The sequence below is a fragment of the Podarcis erhardii genome, assembly GCF_964252035.2.
Source record: "Podarcis erhardii genome assembly, chromosome: 13".
Lineage (NCBI taxonomy): Eukaryota > Metazoa > Chordata > Lepidosauria > Squamata > Lacertidae > Podarcis > Podarcis erhardii.
Genome location: NC_138502.1, coordinates 23,526,382 through 23,550,582, shown reverse-complemented (window position 1 = coordinate 23,550,582; position 24,201 = coordinate 23,526,382). Strand labels below are relative to the sequence as shown.

Sequence of the window (24,201 nt, the reverse complement as noted above, 5' to 3'; positions counted from 1 at the left end):
GTGTGTCTTACTTCAGAGTAAATCTGGATAGGACTGTGGTGTTAATTATTCAGCACTTGATGATTAACAGCTGGACGTGTTGACTGAATCCACAAGAAGAGGACTGAATCCTGATTTTTTAAAAAAAATCCATAGTTTTCCCCCACCTTTCCCCGCTATCATGCTCATACCATAAGTTTGGTTGGGGTGCCCCTGTGCAATGTGAGATGTGATGAGTGGAGCTGCTGAAGTGGAACTCCAGTTAACTTTCTTAAGTAAACTTTTTTTAGGATTCAGGTCTTTGTGTTTTGCGTGGACAGGCGGAGCCCCCAGATCCTGCGCGGTCCCGCCCGTCATGTGGAATAACGACTCAAGACAACGTGCTATGGGATTAAATTGGCCACAACTTTATTAAATTTCAAATGTGGGTAGACCTTGGCTCAGGCATTGGACGTTCTCCCTCCCCAGTCCCCAGCCGGGGCCTAGGGAGCATCAGGGTTATCCAGTGTGTGGGGGGGGATGGGCCGGCTTTGGAGAACATATTTTCAAGCAGAGATAGCCGCCCCCGTTACGCCGCCGCCTCAGGGGAGAGCAATGATGACCTTTCGGCGTATGGTCAAAGCCTCCCTTCAGAAACCCCTTTAACGGGGAACCCTGGTATCGCTGCCGCAAAGAAGAAGATGGACGAAAGGATTCTGCCCAAGGCCTGATACCGCCAAAGTTGTAACGTTTTGCTACGGGAAAGGCGAAACCTGCCAATGCAGGGAAATTCCTTTCCGGCCCTTTAACAGCGACCTTAACGTAGCAGCGCCCGCATGCCTGTGAAGAAAACTTAACCTGCAAAACCTGTGAAGAAAAGTTAACCTGCAAAATAAGACATTAACTGAGGGTGGGTAGGTGGGAGAAGCTCTGGAGCCAAGTGAGGATTCCCAGGTAAGATCCTCCCTCTATTGTGTGGGCAGGTAATCCCTCCCCTACCTGGCCTGGTCTCCTTGGCAACGCTTCCCCCCAGGTGGGATTGGACAACTGACTGAGGTAGGCGGAGACCTCCAGGTATCCCACCTGAGGGAAGGCAAAGCCAAGCCTATGCTGTTGGAGCCGCTCCAGATCTAGGGACTGCACGCGTCCACGCAAAGGGCACCCCCCGTTTTAGGTGGGAAGTGGTCATTGTGGTGATATGAGTACTCTTTGTGTGGTGTTATATCTGTCACATATCTGTCACATATATCACATATGAAGCCTATCACTTACTTTCCACTCAAGTGAGAAACTTGCAAGTTTGAACCTGATCCTTGATCCAGCCTGCTGCTTAGCCTGGACACAGATTGGGTAGTCTTTTGGTTGCCAAGGAAGCAGTGTACAGAAGCAGAAGAAGGGACCATGTTTCTTTTTTCCAACTGTGAGGTCCACCCAAATTTTGTAACGGATGATCATCATGACAATAATATTCTACTTATTTACACTTAGTAAGCAGAAAAGGGTTTAAGAGAGATATGCAATATCCCTTCACAATCACAACACTTGAGATTGGTTTTGTGGTCGCATTGTAATTTCCTCAACATGTTTTAAATATGTATTTTTATGTTGAAGAAGCATTGTTTTAAATGCCATATGCTGAGAAATCAGCATGATTGCTAAGTACTGATGCTGTCTGGAAGTGACCTAAGTGTTGGAAGAACACATTCCATGGCATGTGACATGGCGTTGCCACCAAACAGGGCTTCCAACCTGTGTGTGTGCTTAGATACACATTTCTTTTCTTTGGAGTTGACTGCAGGAACACACTGTTGCATGTGCGATTGTCGCAAATAGTGTGAGATGGCCTTGAACAAGTCAGGAAGGATGTAAACATAAAAAGGTGTTTTATGTGGTTCTGGGAGTTTTTATTCTTATTCTTTTATTCTTAATTTTACTTCCCCGCCCCCATTGGATCCTAAGAAACATTGCATTGAAACACAAAGTTGCAGATGGGGAGAGTACTGTTGTACTCAGTTTCTGCTTGAAGGCCCCCCCCCCAGGACATCTGGCTGGCCACTATGGGAGCAGGACGCTGGCTAGGTGGGTCTTTGGTCTTATCCAGAAGCACTCTTACGTTGTTGTTGTTGTTGTTGTTGTTGTTGTTGTTGTTGTTGTTGTTGTTAAGAAACACTTCAAGGCATCACTTTGGAACACAACTCCCCACACATGTACACTTAACATAACACCATAAGAAGAGTCTACTAATGGCTAATCTTGTCCAGCAACTTGTTTTTACAGTGACCAACAAAATGCCTTATCGATCATATATCATCTATATCTATCTATCTGTCTATCTATCTATCTATCTATCTATCTATCTATCTATCTATCATCTATCTATCTATCTATTTATCTATCTATCAATCATCTATCTATGTCTATCTATCTCTGTCTGTCTATCTATCTACCATTTATCTATCTCTATCATCTATCTATTTATCTATCTATATATCAATCATCTATCTATATCTATCTCTGTCTGTCTATCTATCTACCATTTATCTATATCTATCTATAATCTATCTATCTATCTATCTATCTATCTATCTATCTATCTATCTATCTATCATCTATCTATCTATCTATCTATCTATCTATCATCTATCTATCTATCTATCATCAATCAATCAATCAATCAATCAATCAATCATCTATCTATCTATATCTATCTATCATCTATTTATTTATCTATCTATCATCTATCTATGTATTCTCCTTTACATTCTTTACATCCTTGTTGTGTAAAGTGTATATGATAGGATTTAAGAGTGGTGTCAAGACACTGTATATCACTGGGATATGCCTGGCATGATTTGAGGAGTGACTGTTGTTTGAAGAGGTAAGTGAAGATGGAGCTGCCATAGTACAAAAAGACTACAGTGAGGTGAGAGCAACAGGTGGAGAAAGCCTTTTGTCTCCCTTCAGAAGACCTTATTTTTAAGACAGTTGAAATGATGTAGGTATATGACAAAAGGATACAAAGTAATGGGGTCCAAGCTATGAACAGGCCAATAGATAGCAAGAGGATTTGGTTAAGGGAAGTATCACCACATGATAGCTTCAGTAGTGGGGGAATATCACAGTAGAAAGCATCAAGGCAGTTATTCCCACAAAACGGTAGTCGGAAAGCAAAAGTTGTATGCACAGCTGAGTTGAGGAAACCCCCAGTCCAGCAGGCCATGGCTAGTTGGAGACAAATTGTTTTGCCTATAATCAGTGTGTAGCGCAAAGGGTTGCATATGGCAACATAGCGGTCAAATGCCATCACTGCTAGAAGGAGGCACTCAGTGCCAACAAAGGAGAAGAAAAAATACACCTGGAGCACACAACCCATGTAGGAAATGTTGCTTCTCTCAGAGAGAAGGTGAGCCAACATCTGGGGTATCGTGGTGGTAGTGTAGCAAATGTCAAGAAAGGAGAGATTCCCAAGGAAGAAATACATGGGAGTTCTGAGCCTCTGATCCACCAATGTCATTACTACAATGAAGGTATTCCACAGCACAGTGAAAAGATAGATGATTAATAATGCACTGAAGGAAAAAATACGTTCCTTCTGCAGAAGTTTAAAACCTAGGATGATGAACTCAGACAGGCCAGTTTCATTTTGTGCCTCCATACCTTGGCAAATAAACAATTGATTTTCTGTAGAGAAGAGGGAAATGAATTGTGATCATGTTAATAAATAGTGTGACACTGGCATTATATTCAATATAAAGTGCAGAAGATGACAGATAATATCACTGTGGCTACTGATTCATCTCTTCTCCCTCAGTATCACCTACTTGAAGATTCTGCCATTCTTGATGGTGCCATTTTCTATCTAATGTTCTATAAAAATAAAAATAAAATGACAGATATATTATAACTATGAATAAGCTACATATGGTCCAATGAAACCATTTCATCGGGTTGTACAGAAAAGTCTGCTTTTGTTGCCTGTGTGGTTTTTCAACCTAGAAGCATTTCAACCTAGAAGGTTTTTATTAATTTCAGTGAAGCAACTGTTGCTTATATAGGCACAAATATGAAGGAGGCTTTTGAGGATTTCCTACCCAAGAGAAATCCACCCTATTTCCAAAGAAAAAGCAGCAACTATTCTGATCAATTGTGAAAATTAATTGGCATGCCTTGAAATAGCACAGAATAATCTTCTAATAAACGTACCCAATGATTAACATGCATGATCTCAGCCGGCTTTGGCTGTGACTGGGGATAGATGAGAAAAAGTAAAATAAAACAACCATATAAAATCAATAATCGGAAGTAAAACTGGGTTTTTATCAAATTATCCAGAAACAGCCTCATATTAGAATAAAAACACAATCCTTATTTTGTCTAGTCAGAAGAATGTTTGGTTGGAATCAACAGGGTTTATTCCCAGGTAAGTGGGACTAGGTTTGCAGTCTTATTGAACTGACAATGTATTTGTGACATTCCTGCTGCCACAGTGAACAAAACAAAGAGAAGAGAGGCCTTTGGTGGTGGTGGACACCAGGCTATTTATGATCGTCTCACCTTTCTCTCAGGGTTTTGTGACAGTCATCCTTTATTCATCAACATTATCCCTGGAGAATATTTATCAGCCAAAGACCTGGTTGAAGAGGAACATTTTTGACTGGCACCTAAAAATGTATAATGTATAATGAAGGTGCCAGGTGAACATCCCCGGGGCGAGCATTTCACAAACAGGGAGTCACTACAGAAAAGGCCTGTTCTTGTGTTGCCGCCCTCCAGGCTTCATGTGGAGGAGGCACGTGAAGAAGGGCCTCAGATGAGAAACACAGAGTCTGGGATGGTTTATATAGGGAGAGGCCGTCCTCGAAGTAATGGCTCCTCCTGAGCCATTAAAGATTTTGTAAGTCAAAAGCAGCACATTAAATTGGGCCCGGAAGCTAATTGGCAGTGTCAGGGACTTGACTGAGGAGGAATGATGGAGACGTGCTCTCCCCTGAACCTTCCAGAAAAGAGGAAGGCAGTATTGAATTACAGCAGTGGTTTGAGGAAGGTCACAGCTCAGAGACAGGTGAACAGAAGAGTTGGGGGAGTGTTGGGAGAAGAGAAGGGGGTGACACAACCAGAGCAGCCAGCTGACACATTATCACTGGGGAGCATTTCTGACCCCCCTTCTCCCAGAACTCAATATGCATTGAAAGTAGATGAAGGGCTCAGAGACAATTAGCTCCTGACGGCCACCTTAAGGGGAAACGCTGTTGCTAGGAAGAGAGGGACGAGCAGCTCAGTTGGAGCAACACCATTGTTGAAAGACAGCATTCTTTGTCTCTCTCTATGAATAATGAATAAATTATATGGTAAGAACTCTTTCGGTTATTTGCCTTTTGACTGCCATCGGGGGAGGGATCATAATTCCCTGAAGCTTTGATAGAGCCTTGGCAGGCAGCCAGTGCAGTGGAGCTAAGGATTGGTGAAATATGCCCCAACTGTCTTGCCCTGGTGAGCACCCTGGCCTCCGAATTCTGCACCAGCTGAAACTTCCGAATTGTCTTCAAAGATGGCCATACGTATAACATGGTGGAGTAATCCAACCTAGAGGATACCAGAGCATAGACAACAGAAGTCAGGCTATCCCTGTTCAGATAGGGACATAGCTGGGCCACCAGCCCAAGCTCATAGAAGACACTCCACGCCCAAGCTATGTCCCTTCTCCTTCAGAAGGAGTGTACCACTTGCTTAGTATTGGCTAAGGTTTTCTTTTCTTTCTTTTTTTGTAGTGTTCTATCCGAAAGAATTGCTATAGGTAGTAGTATGTTTATCATTTGAGTACATTGAAATGACTAATGAATGCAAAATACTTGATAGCCAGGATTGTATTTATTTGTGTATTTAGTACATTTATATAGCACTCTTAATTTAAATCAGCCAACCAACACTTCTTCAGATACACTGAAACAAAAGTCACCAGAACCTTATATATAGTGGGAGGGTGGGGTGGGGCTTTTCTCAGGAGGGTAGGAGATGGGTGATTGACTATATATAAGGGTCTGGTGACTTCTGAATCAGTGTATCTGAAGACGTGTGCATGCACATGAAAGCTTATACCAAGAACAAACTTAGTTGGTCTCTAAGGTGCTACTGGACATTTTTAATTTTTTTTTACATAACATCATCTTCATCCTTAAAACAGCAGGATAGGTAATTTCATGTCTGGTGCCTCAGGCACACACAGCCTAAGAATCATCAACAGCTAATAGTTTGTTTCTTTATTGACAAAACATAGTAGCTCCTGAGGTGCACTAAACACACACACACACACACACACATATTTCTGGTGGGTAGGCAGCTGGCACCCCCTCCAGACTTGCGCTCTGAGCTGGCCATGCCCAAAACCAAACCTAAGTAAACATATCTAACAGCGCAAATTCAAGCACCCTGTGACTTCTCCTACACAGAAGTTGTCACCATGCTTGCCTCTTCAAATCCTTCCTGTTACTGAAAGACGGGAGTACAGCCCTGCCCAGTGCTCCTCTCCATGAGCATTGGTTCATCTGATGCCAGGAGAGGGGTGCTGGGCTGGGCCATGCTAGGGGCACCTGCCAGGGGCAACTGCTTTATGTCCCCTCAAAAATGTTAACCCAGGGCCATGGCCCCACAACACCCCCCCCCACAACACCCCTGGTTCCTCATAAGTCTTGGTTTCCAGACCCTTGGTCATCTTGGTTGCACTCCTCTGCACATGTTCCATGTTTACATTCTATTTCAGAGGGCATACTTGTCCCTAACTTGTTCTCCTTTAACGTTTGAGTTCCCTTTGAACTTCACTTAGAGAAATAACTGAGCCCACCAGGGCCTCATGCATTTTTCTCTGCACCAAAATGGAGTCTTTTGTCTTGGAGGAAAGAAGGCTGACTGGAAGGGTCAGGGGAGAAATAGCAGAGGCGGGGCAAATCCCGTTTTGTGTCAGAGACAGATTGAAGTGAGTTACAATTGACTCATAGTGGAACCAGATTATTTCAATTTGCTCAAGAGGAATGCATAAATACTGAAGGATGGGGAAATGTAAACATAGTATAAATAAATATATAATGAAGACATCACAATAATATCATTGTCTTCCACACCGTTTCAGGAGAATGGGCCCACACAAGTCTAATATACATATACATACATACATACATACATACATGCAGAGAAACAACAAAATCATTGGAATGGAGGAGAACACAGGCAAACTTGACAACTATTGATTTGATATTTGTCTTAAGAAATGTGCTATGATAAAAAAGTAAAGTGCATTGAAAAGCTTGTGGCTGAAAAATAATATAAATGAGTATATTAGTATCATATGAATTAAATCTCATTTTTGATCCTGTTAAGGTACAGCTTGTAACATTATGTTGTGTACAATATTCACATCTTCCCCATTATGTTTAGCCAAGCTTTCTTCACATCTTTGTTGCGTAATGTATATATAATGGGATTCAACAAGGGCGTCAATATGCTATACATCAGTGGGATCAGCTTTGTATTCACCGATGACTCTGTGGGAACAGGCCTCAAATAGGTGAAGATGCAACTACCATAGAACAGAAGAACCACTGTAAGATGAGAAGAGCAGGTAGAGAAAGCCTTTTGTCTCCCTTCTGTTGATCGTATTTTCAAAACACTTGAAATTATGTACACATATGAGAAAAGGATACAGAACATTGGTGTCCAAGCTATGAACAACCCAATGGTTAACAAGAGCTTTTGGTTGAGGGAAATGTCCCCACATGACAATTTCAGCAATGGTGGAATGTCACAATAGAAAGCATCTAGGCGGTTGTCTCCACAGAAGGGTAACTGAAAGGCAAAATAGGTGTGTACGGCAGAGTTGAGAAAACCACCCACCCAGGAGGCAGTAGCCAGCTGCAGGCAAACATTCCTTTTGATAATCAATGAATAGCGCAGTGGGTTGCAGATGGCTACATAGCGGTCAAAAGCCATTACTGCCAAAAGAAGGCATTCAATGCCGACAAAGGAAAAGAAGAAAAACAGCTGGAGCACACAGCCTGTGTAGGAGATGGTGCTACTTTCTGTCAGAAGGAGATCCAACATTTGGGGGATGGTGGTAGTGATGTAGCAGATGTCAAGACAGGAGAGGTTTCCAAGGAAGAAATACATGGGAGTTCTGAGCCTCTGGTCCACTATGGCCATGGTGATGATGAAGGTATTCCACAGCACAGTGAATAAATAGATGATCAAGAATCCACTGAACAGCAAGAAGTGTACCTCCTGCAGATTTTTAAAGCCAAGGATGATGAATTCTGAAAGCTCTGATTGGTTTTTTGCCTCCATATCTGATTCCTAGAGACTGGCATTCGGAGGCATACTGCTTCAAACAGTGGAAGGAGAACATAGCTGTTGAGGCTAGGAGAAACTGATAGTCTTTGTCTAAAACTCTTTTAAAATCATTCAAGGGTCCCTCACAACTGCATAATGCTATGATTCTGCATTTAAGTAGCTGACAATCACTGTCTCTTGTGACAATGGATTCCGTGGTTTGCCTTTGAAGGAGTACTAGCATTTATCTGTTCTACACCTTGTAGCTTGCAGCTTCATTGCATGTCCACACACATTTTTACTATTAGGTGACAGAGAGAGACAAACGTCAACCTATCCACTTTCTAACTTTCTCTGTTTTTTTTTCCAGGCTTGAGTTCAGTTCAGCACAATTTTGCAGCTGCTGGCATTAAAAAACAACAACAAAAAAAAAACAACCACATGAAAATTCAAAGTTGTTTACTTGCATATTCCTCCTAATTTCTGCAAGCAACATTCCCTAATACAATACATTCGCCTATGCTGTTTTCATTAATATATGCATTTCTATGCACATTTCCCCCTAATATACATTTCTTTATTCACATTTTCTTTTGATGGGGTGTGGTGTGGAAAGCCACATTACAGAATGGAAGGAGCCACTGAGGATCATCTAGTTTAGCAGTTCTCAACCTGTGGGTCCCCAGATGTTGTTGGACTACAGCTCCCATCATCCCTGAACTCTGGCCTTGCTAGCTAGGGGTGATGGGAGTTGTAGTTCAATAACATCTGGGAACCCACAGGTTGAGAAAGGCTGATCTAGTCCAACCCCCTCTTCTGCAATGCAGGAATATGCAGCTGTCATATATAGAGATCAAACCTGCAACCAGGGTGCTATCAGCACCAGACTCTAACCAATTGAGCTAACCAGTTGCCTTCTGTGTCAATTGTTCAAACATTGACAACATACCCAAATATTTAGACACTTGAGTGTTCACAGATAGGAAATCCTAATTAGGCTTGGGCTCCCTGACATATGTATATTGATGTTTAAATACACCTACATTTAACATGTCCTCTTCTGAAAACCCTAAACAAAACCATAGGTGTAATCTGGTAGCCACTGAGTCCATCAATTAAATTCACTATGTCATTTAGAAGCACTCTCTCTTATACACAATAGCTTTTAAAGGATGAAATTCAAGAAGTGCATGGTTAGTTGGATTGTCAAGTATTACCGGTATATGTTAACTCTTCTTAGGGGATTTCTAATCTGATTTTTCATATTTCTTTTCAATCTACTGTTGCCTGCTTCAAACCTCTGACTATCTTATAATTAAGATAGTAAGGACATATAGAACACATCTAAGGACATATAGAACACATGGACAAATTCATTTGCAGCACACAAAAACTAATTTTAATCTATTGTGCAAATATTTGCTTTCCCATATGTGGAAATCCAAACACAAAGAAGATGATACACACATGCAACGTAAACAACAATAACAACAACAACAGATGTGGACAAAAGTTCAGAATGTGAAATTCCATGGATTACCACTAATGTGTGACATTTTATTAAATAATTGTTCCTCATTATCCTTTAAAATGCTTTGTGTCAGTGCCACACTATGGCTGCATACCTGTAGAAAGTTGTCTCTGAGTGAGCATTACTAAACTCATTGAGATAGACTTCTAAGTAGTTATCTGTAAGGTTGCACTTTCTATGTCAATTGAAACCACTGGGTCAAGTTATTCATGACTTAATATAAATATCAATAGGTATTAAGTGCAACTAACTTCAGTTGAGCTGTTGGCTCCGAATGAGTTCTCATTCACTTACATGCAGATGAAAATTCATAGTATGTTAGAGGTCAGTAGAGAGTCATCCTATATTTGACTATATCACAACTGGTGCCATACCTTTATTCATTTTGATTGCATTTCTTCAATACAAACTAATTATGTGTCCCACTAAATTTTGTTCTCCCATCCATAACACATTCATTTCCTTACCTGTGAGATGAGCCTTCTCCCTGTTGGTAGCATTCAGTGTGGGTTGCTTGTGGATTTCACGGTTTCCTTTCATATATATGCAATAATGCCTTTGGGGATTTCTACCCCAAGTGCTTTTCCACCAAGGCAAGACTGCCAGAGGTTTTTCAAAGAGCTTCAGCTAGTTAATTGCATCTTAACTAAATCATACAAAAGGTCATGTATGGTTCAAAAAATAAATAAACCTTGAATTCTATAGCCACAATTGTACCTAATGTTGCATTACTTTGTAAGGAATACTTGATGTTTATGTTCATTGTATGTTCCTCTATAAGATTATAAACACACACACACAAAAAAAATGCATTTACAAAGAGAAAAGAAACAGTACATTTCCTTGAGAGAACCTCCTTGAGTGCCTGTGTGGTGTAGTGGTTAAGAGCAGTAGTCTCGTAATCTGGGAAACCGGGTTCGCGTCTCCGCTCCTCCACATGCAGCTGCTGGGTGACCTTGGGCCAGTCACACTTTTTGAAATCTCTCAGCCCCACTCACCTCACAGAGTGTTTGTTGTGGGGGAGTAAGGGAAAGGAGATTGTTAGCCGCTTTGAGACTCCTTAAAGGGAGTGAAAGGCAGGATATCAAATCCAAACTCTTCTTCTTCTCTGTGTTAGCAAGAGTAGCTGTCTTTTCATAAATCAAAAACAGTGCTGACCTTCATAAAAATATGGGAATACCTTGAAGGACAAGCCTCTGGGACAATTGACAAAGGATTGGAAGGCTCAACAAATGTAACACTCATGTCTAAGGAGGCAGGGATTCCTTGAGGTGGTCCTTCCACTCCAAGTTTGACTCTGCTCAAGTGTCAGCCCCTTGCCCCAAACATGGGGCTGAGAATGGATATACGCCCAATGCTTCAGCCAAAGCCTACCTACATCTGGAATGAACAAAGTTGTGGCCAATTTTTAAATCCCATAATGTTGTCCTGGGCAGTTTTTATACCCATCTTACACTAGGCCTTTCCCCCCTGCAGGTCACTGCAATGGGTGCCAGAAGGATGAATTCGGATGGAGCAGTTTCATTACTGACATTCATTTTATTAGCTTCACAAAATGTTTTTTTTATCTACGGACAGAGGAAGGAAATGTGTTGGCTGATGTATTTGTCTGTTGAAGAAACTTACATGAGAAAGGAAAAAGTATTTTAATTTTACTCTTGCATTGTAGTTTTGACCTGTTTCTTTAAAACACACACACACAAAACTATATATTAATGTTGCAACCTGTCAGGAGTCTGGGTGGATGGCCTACAGGGTCCTTCCTAATTCTGGATTACAAATTACAGTGGTGTCTCGCAAGACGAAATTAATCCGTTCCGTGAGGCTCTTCGTATAGCGGTTTTTTCATCTTGCGAAGCAAGTTCATTGACAGCTTAGTGGATTAGCGCTATTAGCGGTTTAGCGGCTTTTAGCAGATCAGCTGATAAGCGGCTTAGGGCTTAGGAAAAGGGGAAAAAAGGGATAAAACCCCGCAGGAACTCGCAAGACATTTTCGTCTTGCGAAGCAAGCCCATAGGGAAATTCGTTTTGCGAAGCGCCTCCAAAACCCAAAACCCTTTCGTCTAGTGGGTTTTCCGTCTTGCGAGGCGTTCGTCTTGCGGGGCACCACTGTATTAGTACAGTGGTACCTTTCATGGGGAATGGGATCCGTTCTGGAGACCCGTTTGCAACATTAAAAGAGTGCAACCGTCAGCAGCGCATCTGCGGGTTGCGATTTGCTGATTTTGTGCATGCACGTGACATCATTTTGCACTTCTGCGCATGCGCAAGCTGCAAAACCCAGAAGTAACCCTTTCCAGTACTTCCGGGTTGCCGTAGGACGTAACCTGAAAGAACGTAACATTAAGCAAACGTAACATGAGGTATGACTGTATTACTAAACAGTTTCCACTTACTATTTCATTTATCTGTAAATATATAATAATGTAAGCTTCGGGGTGAGGGGAGTTGGACTGCATGGCCTCTGGAGTGCTTTTCAACACCTGATCTCATGAGCACACAGATTCTGGCAGCCAAGCTCACGACTCCTGCATCAGATCTCCAGGGAGACAGCAAACACCCTGAGATCTTGGTAGTCTTCAGACGCGAAAGCTCCAAGATGCTCTGACTCAAACTGCTGTCACCCCACCAATCATTCTTTTCACCTGAATTAATTTCATAAACCTTAGAGTGGCATTGGGTTAATATCTATGCATCTCTGGAGGTCCTTTGCCATGAAAGTTAGGGTTAGTTCTGTGCTGATCAAATGATTTTTTTAAAAAATATATATCATTCTGGGTATCATTGAAACAGCTGATACAAGATGTATCCCCTTAGGACAGCAGGGTAGCATCTCTAAACATCTCACTCTATGTGTGAATCAGAGAAAAGTGTGAGAAGCAAAGATGGGCATGGGCTACATTTATTGTAAGTAAGTAAGTAAGTAAGTAAGTAAGTAAGTAAGTAAGTAAGTAAACATTTGCATCATATAAAATATATAAATAAATATACAATTGATATATCTGTAGCAACCCCATTAAGCAAATGATGCTCTTTGTCTTTTGTGAAGTTACTCTCTTCACATCAAAATTGCTTGTGGATCATTTCATGGTTTGGGTTCAAGGTCTGGTGCAAAGAGAAAAGTGAGAGAGTGAAAGGTTCCATTTGTCCCCCAGAGTTGGGCTTTTTCAAATAAGAAAAGTGATGGGAAAATGCCCTGGAAAGTGTAAGATAACATTTGCAACATCATGTATCCGTCTTGTAAAGTAATCAGAATGAACTATCAGTAGATAACAGACATAATCCAATCTTCCCACAAACAAATCAGGATGAATGCTGAACAAAGAGGTTTTCTGTAGCACCTTAAAGACCAACTGAGTTAGTTCTAGGTATGAGCTTTCGTGTGCATGCACACCTCATACCTAGAACTAACTCAGTTGGTCTTTAAGGTGCTACTGGAAGGAATTTTTTTATTTTGTTTTGACCATGGCAGACCAACACGGCTACCTATCTGTAAAGAGGTTTTCTGATAGTGATGTTTGGGCTTAAATCAACACTGTGAGAAGCCCATTGCAGCTGTTTTTGCCTTGGCTATACTGGTGTCTTCTGCTGTGCGTATAAAGTATGTGGAAAAGACTAACTTCCTTGGATATGTAAGAGGTAGATACTGCCAAACTGTGCTTTCCATATCTCTAATTCTTTATTCCATTCCTCCAGCAATACCTATATATCAAATAGTTTGCTAATAACAAAGATTTATATACGTTACTGGCAGTTTTGTTGTTGTTGTTGTTGTTTAAGAATGAATCAGTTGCTTCAATATCTATGGGGTCTCTGAGGCTGTAAAAACTGCTGGTCCGTAGATGGTGGTTAGCAAGTGTTTTATCTGGAGATACTGCCATTGATAATTTATAGGTAATCTATATTTGTCTCATAAGACGGAATATATATAAAATTTATCCTCTTTGTTTATCAGCTGGTCTAATGTTAATATATCCAAATTCATCCACCTCTTCCATACAAAGATTTCTTTACTGATTTTTAAAGATGGAAACCCCTTTCCAAAGGTGAGACTCAGCTTACTTTCCCCATCACTTTGAATAAAGCTCCTTTAACATCCTTGTTCCTCAGGCTGTAAATGACAGGGTTCAGCATTGGGGAGAAAAAAGCATAGAAAACAGAAGCTTTCTTCTCCTGGTCTGCAGCTCGTTCAGACCGGGGTTGCAAGTAAGTGAAGCTGATGGTGGTGTAGAACAATGTGACAACAGTGAGATGGGTAGCACAAGTGGAAAAAGCTCGTTGCCGTCCCTCTGCTGAGTTTATGCTGAACACCACCCTGGCAATGTGGATGTAGGAGATTACTATAAACGTGAAAGGCAACATGAGCACAATGACACTCAGGGCAAAGATGAGGACTCTTACTGTATAGGTGTCCATGCAAACCAGCTGCAACACAGCAGGCTCCTCACAAAAGAAATGGTTGATTTGGTTGGGCCCACAGAAGGGGAAATTTATGGTGATAACTGTCAGTGCTGCAGCATTGAATAAGCCACCTAACCAACAGGCTCCTGCCATCTGGATGCATACTTGCATCCTCATGATGGTTGGGTACCGCAGTGGTTGACATATGGCCACGTAGCGATCATATGCCATGAGAGCCAGGATGAAGCACTCAGTCATCCCACAGAACAGCATCAGGATGAGTTGAGCCATACATCTGTTGAAAGAGATATTATTGGTTCTGGAAGCCATATGGAATAGCATCTGGGGGAAAGTGACCTGTGTGCCGAATATATCTAAGAAAGAAAGGTTAGCAATGAAAAAGTACATTTCTGTATGGAGGCGGGAGTCAACCCAGATCAAGAAGATGATGAGACTGTTGCCACATAAAGTGATGAGATATATGACTAGGCACAGTGTCAATAGGATACGTTGCAATGTTGGGTGACTGGTGAAGCCAAGAAGAATGAATTCCTTCACAGAGGTTGCATTCTGAATCCACATATCACCCAAAAGACTCCACCTGTAATGATAAGTGTATGTATAACTGGTGTACTGCTTGAAATGCCATATCACAAACAATCACTTGAACATGTTGATGCCATCTAGCTTCAATGGTATTGTTCACTGCCCATACAGGTTTGCCCTTTTTCTGCTCTGTTTGGAGTCAGCTTGTGTGTTCTACCCATCTCTGTTATTTCTCCTTGTCAAAACTGCTTTTTAAAAACATAACACACATTTTGTATTCTGTATTTCACACATTGTATTACACTTCTGGTAATATCTATTGTCTTTAACATATATTGTTTAATGTAGTAATTTAGAACATACAGTTTATTAATATGCAAACAGCCATATGTGCTTAATATCAAACAACTGAACTTAACCTTTTCTAACTACATAATCAACAGATTTGCCTTTAAAATTCTATTCATCTTAACAGTAAGAGTCATAGCTTTAAAATGGATAAGTATTCTTTTTACTGACATTGATTCATGAGTTTTCACATCTCTCTCTCTCCCCTCCCCATGTTGTGGATAATTTCTTCATCTCTGTTGGCAATATTACTTCCTTAATGTCCAGATATTTAAAGGAAAATTGGCATAACTTGCTTTTTAGAAATCTATCTGAGCTGTTTGCTGCAACACAAACCTCATAGCTCTGTGCTTTACTTTGCTGCATGTTTTGTGATTTTTAGTCCAGCTGGGATTCTGTCACCAAAGAGTACTTTGGTGGTGCTGACCTTTAAAGCCCTAAACGGCCTCGGTCCAGTATACCTGAAGGAGCGTCTCCACCCCCATCATTCTGCCCGGACGCTGAGGTCCAGCGCCGAGGGCCTTCTGGTGGTTCCCTCATTGCAAGAAGCAAAGCTACAGGGAACCAGGCAGAGGGCCTTCTCGGTAGTGGCGCCCGCCCTGTGGAACGCCCTTCCAGCAGATGTCAAAGCGATAAACAACTACCTGACATTCAGAAGACATCTTAAGGCAGCCCTGTTTAGGGAAGTTTTTAACGTGTGATATTTTACTGTATTTTTGGTTTTTATGGAAGCCGCCCAGAGTGGCTGGGGAGGCCCAGCCAGATGGGCAGGGTATAAATAATAAATTATTATTATTATAAATTATTATTGCCCCAGGAATGTTCTTTTATGCCTACCTTTCTCCTTGCCAACAATAGTTCTAACATCCTAAACCCGTTGCTAATAATTTACCTGTTTTTTACACGAAACACATTCCAGCTGCAATCTGTTTCAGATGAGATAGATTGTTTAAAATGTAGAGCAGAATTGGAAGAAACAACTGTATATTCCCCAGGAATCTCTGGCTTTTAAAAAGTTTGGTGAGTGTGTGTGTGAAAACTGGAGCAGAAAATAGGAAGTTGGTGGATGACTGGACCATCTAGCATCTTCACAGGCATCAAAATGTTATTCACAAGGGTACATTTGATTGAAATATAAATCCATATGTGACTTAGCACAAACTCCTCATTTCCCTGAAGCATTTGAAACAACACAACTCCCTTCAGTTCCAACCTTGTTAACTTTTCCATTCCCTAAGGACAATGAGCACAGAGATACAATTAACTTGAGTTTATTTCAAGGGTTTGTTTTCAGGGTATGCAAAGTAGAATCTGCCCTCAAGAGCCAGAAAGTGGGAAAGAGAGCAGCACTAGGCTGGGTGAAGAAGCCCCATGCTGTGCAGGACTTTGTGATCTCGCTATCTTGACAATGATTTCTAGGTCAAGAGTTAGCTCTTCCATGCAACCAGTTTATTAAATAGTATTGTGATTTTCACAAAGCTTCTTGGAGATGTTATCTATTGGAGGTGACTTCTGCTATCTGTTGAACATCCATTCTGATTTGTTTGCACAGCTTCACATCAAGCAATTGTTCTCCTACACTCCCCAGGGCATTTTCCTATCACTTTCCTTAACAACAACAACCAAAATCCTATAAGACATGCTATGGCCTATAGATTCAACAGGAGAGTGGTTCATAGATCGAGGAGGGAAGTCTAGACTCCTTTGCTGTCCAAATACTTAGTGTAACTATTGATTCTGTTGCTGTGACTCAGGAACTGTAGCAGACAGCACTGACAGTTTACATAGGAAATCTAACCCACTGAGGGGATGTAATATTTATGTTTTATTTTGTTTTAAATATAGTGCAATACACCATGATAACCTTGTATACAGGCTGTTCATCAGTCAGAGATTTCCCTCTAAACTAAATGCCAGCTTTAGAAAAGGAGTGCAGCAGGGAGAAAAGGGTTAAATTCCACCTCACCATCTATTTCAGTCCTGATAATTTCCAGTTCCTTCCCATAGCTGACGGTATTTGCACATCTAAAAACCTTGCATGCTAAATGCAAACATACATTTAATCCCATGTCTAGTTTGTCCTTAGATGGCTCCTAACAAGACACATTCATTGAAAGTAAGTCCAGCAGCAGCTACCAGTCATCAGTGGTGCCTAGTCATGTTGACTCTGTGGAACTTCCAGTTTCAGAGACCTTGTAAAACACAGCTATTGGCTGTGTTTGAGCTTTCCACTCATCTTGTGGCCCAATGAGGGAAACAGGATGCTTGATTTCTTAGTCTGATCTAGCAGTGATCAGTAGACATCTATAGGATTGCACTGTAGCAGTGCTGGCCTGTGGTTAAGAGTCTCCAAGCAGGCACTGGTAGGATTAAATAAAAAGTGGTATATCTCTTTTTTATTACCGGAGAGGTAGCCAACATGTTTCTCTTCAGTTATTTTGCATTTTCGGTGCCATTTGCCCCAAACAACAATTTCACTTGTCTGAGATAATGGGGATTATCTTCCACAATGTTTGAAAGCTGCCACATTGCCAACACCTTCCATAATTTTTTTTAGCAAACTCTGTTCTGCCACACAACAGATTTATTTTAGCAATTCAATCTTATGTGTCTTTAGACATACAGAGCCTCATCCATAATAGTGCATAATCTGTTTTGAATACATACAACACACAAATACATGCACACACACACACACACACACTGAATAGGAGGACTGTACAAGAAATATGTGGAGTTTATATTCATAGCAAGCATTTCGTTGTCAGGTTTTTGCACAGTAACATAGAATTCACAATTGAATGTAACTGGCATTTCAAAACATTTCAGTCAATTTTGTCAACAAGGAATGGTGCATAAGACATAAGAAACAAGTCAGAAACCAGCTGGTACTTTTCAGAAGTTGTGATTACTTTAATCCACAACAGACTCAATGTGTGACTATGATATTCTAAAAGCAAGCATACATTTAAAAAATGAGTGTAGGTCTATAATCTGTGAATGTGTGTTAGATCTATCTATCACCTATCTATATCTATCCATCTATCAACTATCAACTATCATCTATCTATCATCTATCTATCACCTATCTATCTATTCTCCTCATATTTATGTATGTCTAATCATGCTTCTCCAGGCACTCTTTACATCCTTGTTGCGTAAAGTGTATATGATAGGATTTAAGAGTGGTGTCAAGACACTGTATATCACTGGAATAAGCCTGGCATAATTTGAAGAGTGACTGCTGTTTGAAGACAGGTAAGTGAAGATGGAGCTGCCATAGTACAAAAGGACTACAATGAGGTGAGAGGAACAGGTGGAGAAAGCCTTTTGTCTCCCTTCAGAAGACCTTATTTTTAAGACAGTTGAAATGATGTAGGTATATGACAAAAGGATACAAAGTAATGGGGTCCAAGCTATGAACAGGCCAATAGATAGCAAGAGGATTTGGTTAAGGGAAGTATCACCACATGATAGCTTCAGTAGTGGGGGAATATCACAGTAGAAAGCATCAAGGCAGTTATTCCCACAAAACGGTAGTCGGAAAGCAAAAGTTGTATGCACAGCTGAGTTGAGGAAACCCCCAGTCCAGCAGGCCATGGCTAGTTGGAGACAAATTGTTTTGCCTATAATCAGTGTGTAGCGCAAAGGGTTGCATATGGCAACATAGCGGTCAAATGCCATCACTGCTAGAAGGAGGCACTCAGTGCCAACAAAGGAGAAGAAAAAATACACCTGGAGCACACAACACATGTAGGAAATGTTGCTTCTCTCAGAGAGAAGGTGAGCCAACATCTGGGGTATTGTGGTGGTAGTGTAGCAAATGTCAAGAAAGGAGAGATTCCCAAGGAAGAAATACATGGGAGTTCTGAGCCTCTGATCCACCAATGTCATTACTACAATGAAGGTATTCCACAGCACAGTGAAAAGATAGATGATTAATAATGCACTGAAGGAAAAAATACGTTCCTCCTGCAGAAGTTTAAAACCTAGGATGATGAACTCAGACAGGCCAGTTTCATTTTGTGCCTCCATACCTTGGCAAATAAACAATTGATTTTCTGTAGAGAAGAGGGAAATGAATTGTGATCATGTTAATAAATAGTGTGACACTGGCATTATATTCAATATAAAGTGCAGAAGATGACAGAGGTATGATTCTGATGGACCTTTCTCTGAGAAGAGATAATCCTTCTGTCTGAGGATAACTCTGTGACATTTCCTGCAAAAGCACTGTGGATTTATCACTGCCAGAAGAAATCCTAGCATACCATAATCAGCTCTTATCCCTAAAGTACTAATATGGAAGGTGATCTATGTAGAGTGCCGTGAATCCAGCTGATATTTTCAAATCCATACGGGTCCTTATCACCAAATACTAGCAAGAAGGCTATCAATATGACGTGTGTGGCGAACATTTTTATGGTTAGAGGAGTAAGACAGACTATTGAGAAATAACTGGCTGTTGCAAATATGGAACTCGTGCAATCCCTACGCTTTATCCTTTGAACATAATGAGCAGAAGTTTGAAAGGACTTTTTCTTAAAGCATAACTTTAAGTATACAAATCTATCTTACCTTGGAAACCCTGATCCAATATAATTTTCCGTATGATCTCCAGTTGTAATAGCCATGAAACATTCTCCATTAGATCATTCATCTTAGAAAACTGCATACACAGGCCATTGCTAGCACATCTATGCTCTCTGGTTCCAAATCTCTAGCGCTGACACTAATTTTTGAAATGGGTTGTGAAGTTTCTGCTCTGCAAGACAGTGAAAGGAAGCAAATTATGTTCCAGCAAAATAGCAGAACTTTGTCTGGATTGTTCCTCATATCTCAGTGCAAGAACCACAAGAAACAATACAAGAGGTTGTTAGTACAGATTTGCGGCAGATGTCACCTGCCTTTCAACTTTCTTGGGCATCCAGTTAGAAGTCAAGCTGAAGAACCCTTCACCTTCACTGATAGGACCCTTGATAAGATCTTGAATTGTGTTGTCACCATAGTTCATACAACACAATGTTTTGAAGCAAATCTGAAGAAACATCTGAGGGATTTCAAGGAACGAAATAGAATTTGATGAAGGCAAATATCACAGTAGTGAGGGTGGTTGAAGCTCTCCACAGCTGAAGTTCTCTTCCAGTTCCCAAGTCACTTCTTGAAGACTAAACCAAAAATAATAACATCACTGTGGCTACTGATTCATCTCTTCTCCCTCAGTATCACCTACTTGAAGATTCTGCCATTCTTGATGGTGCCATTTTCTATCTAATGTTCTATAAAAATAAAAATAAAATGACTGATATATTATCACTATGAATAAGCTACATATGGTCCAATGAAACCATTTCATCGGGTTGTACAGAAAAGTCTGCTTTTGTTGCCTGTGTGGTTTTTCAACCTAGAAGCATTTCAACCTAGAAGGTTTTTATTAATTTCAGTGAAGCAACTGTTGCTTATATAGGCACAAATATGAAGGAGGCTTTTGGGGATTTCCTACCCAAGAGAAATCCACCCTATTTCCAAAGAAAAAGCAGCAACTATTCTGATCAATTGTGAAAATTAATTGGCATGCCTTGAAATAGCACAGAATAATCTTCTAATAAACGTACCCGATGATTAACATGCATGATTTCAGCTGGCTTTGGCTGTGACTGGGGACAGATGAGAAAAAGTAAAATAAAACAACCATATAAAATCAATAATCGGAAGTAAAACTGGGTTTTTATCAAATTATCCAGAAACAGCCTCATATTAGAATAAAAACACAATCCTTATTTTGTCTAGTCAGAAGAATGTTTGGTTGGAATCAACAGGGTTTATTCCCAGGTAAGTGGGACTAGGTTTGCAGTCTTATTGAACTGACAATGTATTTGTGACATTCCTGCTGCCACAGTGACCAAAACAGAGAGAAGAGAGGCCTTTGGTGGTGGTGGACACCAGGCTATTTATGATCGTCTCACCTTTCTCTCAGGGTTTTGTGACAGTCATCCTTTATTCATCAACATTATCCCTGGAGAATATTTATCAGCCAAAGACCTGGTTGAAGAGGAACATTTTTGGCTGGCACCTAAAAATGTATAATGTATAATGAAGGTGCCAGGTGAACATCCCTGGGGTGAGCATTTCACAAACAGGGAGTCACTACAGAAAAGGCCTGTTCTTGTGTTGCCGCCCTCCAGGCTTCACGTGCCTGATGATTAAGATGAACTCAGCCTTCTTTGGCTGTGACTGAGGATAGATGAAGAAGAGTTTGGATTTGATATCCCGCTTTATCACTACCCGAAGGAGTCTCAAAGCAGCTAACATTCTCCTTTCCCTTCCTCCCCCACAACAAATACTGTGAGGTGAGTGGGGCTGAAAGACTTCAAAGAAGTGTGCCTAGCCCAAGGCCACCCAGCAGCTGCATGTGGAAGAGCAGAGACGCGAACCTGGTTCACCAGACTACGAGTCTACCGCTCTTAACCACTACACCACACTGGCTCTCCAAATAGGAAAATAAAACAACCATATAAAATCAAGGAATTGTAAGTAAAACTGGGTTTTTTATCAAATTATCCAGAAACAGCTTCATACTAGAATAAGAACACAATCCTAATTTTGTCTAGTCAGAAGAATGTCTGGTTGAAATCAGTAGGGCTTATTACCAGGTAAGTGGGACTAGGTTTGCAGTCTTATTGAATTGACAACATTTTTGTTATATTCCTGCTGCCACAGTGACCAAAACAGAGAGAAGAGAGGCCTTTGGTGGTGGTGGACACCTGGCTATTTATGATCCTCTCACCTTTCTCTCAGGGTTTTGTGACAGTCATCCTTTATTCATCAACATTATCCCTGGAGAATATTTATCAGCCAAAGACCTGGTTGAAGAGGAACATTTTTGACTGGCATCTAAAAATGTATAATGAAGATGCCAGGTGAACATTCCTGGGGCGAGCATTTCACAAACAGAGAGTCACTACAGACAAGGCCTGTTCTTGTGTTGCTGCCCTCCAGGCTTCATGTGGAGGAGGCATGTGAAGAAGGGCCTCAGATGATAAATGCAGAGTCCAGGACGGTTTATATGGGGAGAGGCGGTTCTTGACGTATTGCGGTCCTGAGCCGTTAAAGGCTTTATAGTCAAAAGCAGCACATTAAATTGGACCCGGAAATTGGCAGCCGTTGCAGTCGAGCCAGGTGTCAGGCTTAAGGGAATTGGCTTCCTCCCCCATGGTGGTAAATAAGAAGATCAAACGAAAGGCACATCTTACCAGTTAGATTTTTTAATAATCACAGTGAGACAGAAAAAGAACACAACTCCCTAGAAATGGTGGTGCTCCCAATTAAGGCTCACTCCCCCACCCTCCATCCCTATTAATTTACGTTACTCCTATGTCTTGTAATCTGGTTTTGTACCCTTTGCACTTTCTATTTTAACACTTTCTGGGCTCTCTGTGTCTTTGGGGAAGGGAGGGCTGAATGCTGTCCAGAGACTAAATCTGTTAACCATCTATCTTCCACTGCTTCTTCTGCTGGCAGTCCCCCACCCAGTATTTCCCAGCTTCTGCCTTCTGAACTATTCCCCTCTGCAAACCACTGTTCCAAATCTGTACTATCCACCTGCTCCTGCAAAGATTCAGGATCAGGGAGAGGGGGTGTCTCCCACCATTCTTCCTCAGTGCAGCCCTCCTCAGCACGGTCCCTGACACCAGGATTGGTGTAATATGCCCCAACTGTCTTGTCCTGGTGAGCAACCTGGCTCTGAATTCTGCACCAGCTGAAGCTTCTGAATTGTCTTCAAAGACAGCCATACATATAATGTGTTGCAGTAATCCAACCTAGAGGATACCAGAGTATGGACAACAGAAGTCAGGCTACCCCTGTTCAGATAGGGACATAGCTGGGCCACCAGCCGAAGCTGATGGAAGATGCTCCATGCCACCAAGGACACCTGAGCCTCAAGTGATAGCAGAGCATTTATGAGTACCCCCAAACTACATACCTGCTCCTTCAGAGGGCATGTACAACTTGCTTAGAATTGGCTAAGCTTAAAAAAAAAAAAGAATTGGCAAAGCTTTTCTTCTTTTTTAGTGTTCTATCTGAAATAATTGCTATAAGTAGTAGTATATTTATCATTTGAGTTCATTGAAATGATGAATAAATGCAAAACACTTGATCCTTGAAAGAGCAGCAAGTTAAAGCAATACTATAGACCAGGGATAGGAAATTTCATATCTGGTGACTCAAGCACACACAACCTAATGATGACAAACAGCTGGTAGTTTATTTCTTTATTGACAAAGCATAGTAGCTCCTGAGGTGCACTAAACACACACACACACATTCCTGGTGGGTAGGCAGCTGGCACCCCTCCCCAGGCTTGTGCTCTGAGCTGGACTGCTGGAGCAATGTGTGGCCACGCACAAAAGCAAACCTTAGTACACGTATCTAACAGTGCAAGTGCAAGCACCCTGTGACTTATTCTACATAGAAGCTGTCGCTGTGCTTGCCTGTTCAAATCCTTCCTGTTCCTGGAAGACAGAAGGACTGCCCTGCCTGGAGCTCCTCTCCAATAGCATTGGTTCATCTGATGCTGGGAGAGGAGTGCTGGACCAGGCCACACTAGAGGTGCCTGTCAGGGGGAACTGCTTCATGCCCCTTCAAAAATCTGCACCCAGGGTCTATCAGGACATTCCTTGGGGTGTAGGCCCATACAACACTTCGACCCACATCCGTAGATGTGAGCACGCATTAGCAGAAGGTAAACGGCATTTCCATGCATTGCTCTGGTTTCGCCAGAAGCAGCTTAGTCATGCTGGCCACATGACCTGAAAAAACTGTCTGCAGACAAACGTCAGCTCTCTTGGCCAGTAAAGCGAGACGAGCGCCGCAACCCCAGAGCCACAACCCCAGAGTCGTCCATGACTGGACTCAATTGTCAGGGGTCCTTTAGCTTTTACCTTTATTTGTCCCTAGCTACTTATGTTCTCCTTTAATGTTTAAATATTTAGAGAAATAACTGAGCCCTCCAAGACCTCGTGCATTTTTTTCTGCACCAAAAAAGGGACTTTTGTCTTGGAGGAAAGAGGGCTGACTGGAAGGGTCAGGGGAGAAATAGC

The 24,201-nt window shown here is 41.4% G+C and overlaps 5 protein-coding genes across 6 annotated transcripts in view; 1 reads left to right on the top strand and 4 right to left on the bottom strand.

The window, feature by feature from the left end:
* The window catches only part of LOC309327488 (olfactory receptor 14A16-like), a 287,993-nt gene that overhangs the window by 77,375 nt on the left and 186,417 nt on the right, over window positions 1-24,201 (top strand). The window lies entirely within an intron of this gene.
* On the bottom strand, window positions 2,701-3,613 carry LOC309326990 (olfactory receptor 5V1-like; the record flags this gene model as incomplete). The annotated part of the gene is given in 2 exon segments (XM_081836022.1): window positions 2,701-2,833; window positions 2,835-3,613. Coding segments are annotated over 2 exon segments (912 nt in total).
* Window positions 7,363-8,289, bottom strand: LOC309327534 (olfactory receptor 5V1-like; the record flags this gene model as incomplete). The annotated part of the gene is made up of 1 exon (XM_081836833.1): window positions 7,363-8,289. The coding sequence occupies one exon, from the start codon at window positions 8,287-8,289 to the stop codon at window positions 7,363-7,365; it is 927 nt and encodes a 308-aa protein (XP_081692959.1).
* On the bottom strand, window positions 13,859-14,789 carry LOC309326989 (olfactory receptor 2D3-like; the record flags this gene model as incomplete). Its single annotated transcript, XM_081836021.1, has 1 exon — window positions 13,859-14,789. The coding sequence occupies exon 1, from the start codon at window positions 14,786-14,788 to the stop codon at window positions 13,859-13,861; it is 930 nt and encodes a 309-aa protein (XP_081692147.1). The 5' UTR covers window position 14,789.
* On the bottom strand, window positions 18,209-19,135 carry LOC309326988 (olfactory receptor 5V1-like; the record flags this gene model as incomplete). Its single annotated transcript, XM_081836020.1, has 1 exon — window positions 18,209-19,135. One exon carries the CDS (start codon window positions 19,133-19,135, stop codon window positions 18,209-18,211), a length of 927 nt encoding a protein of 308 aa, XP_081692146.1.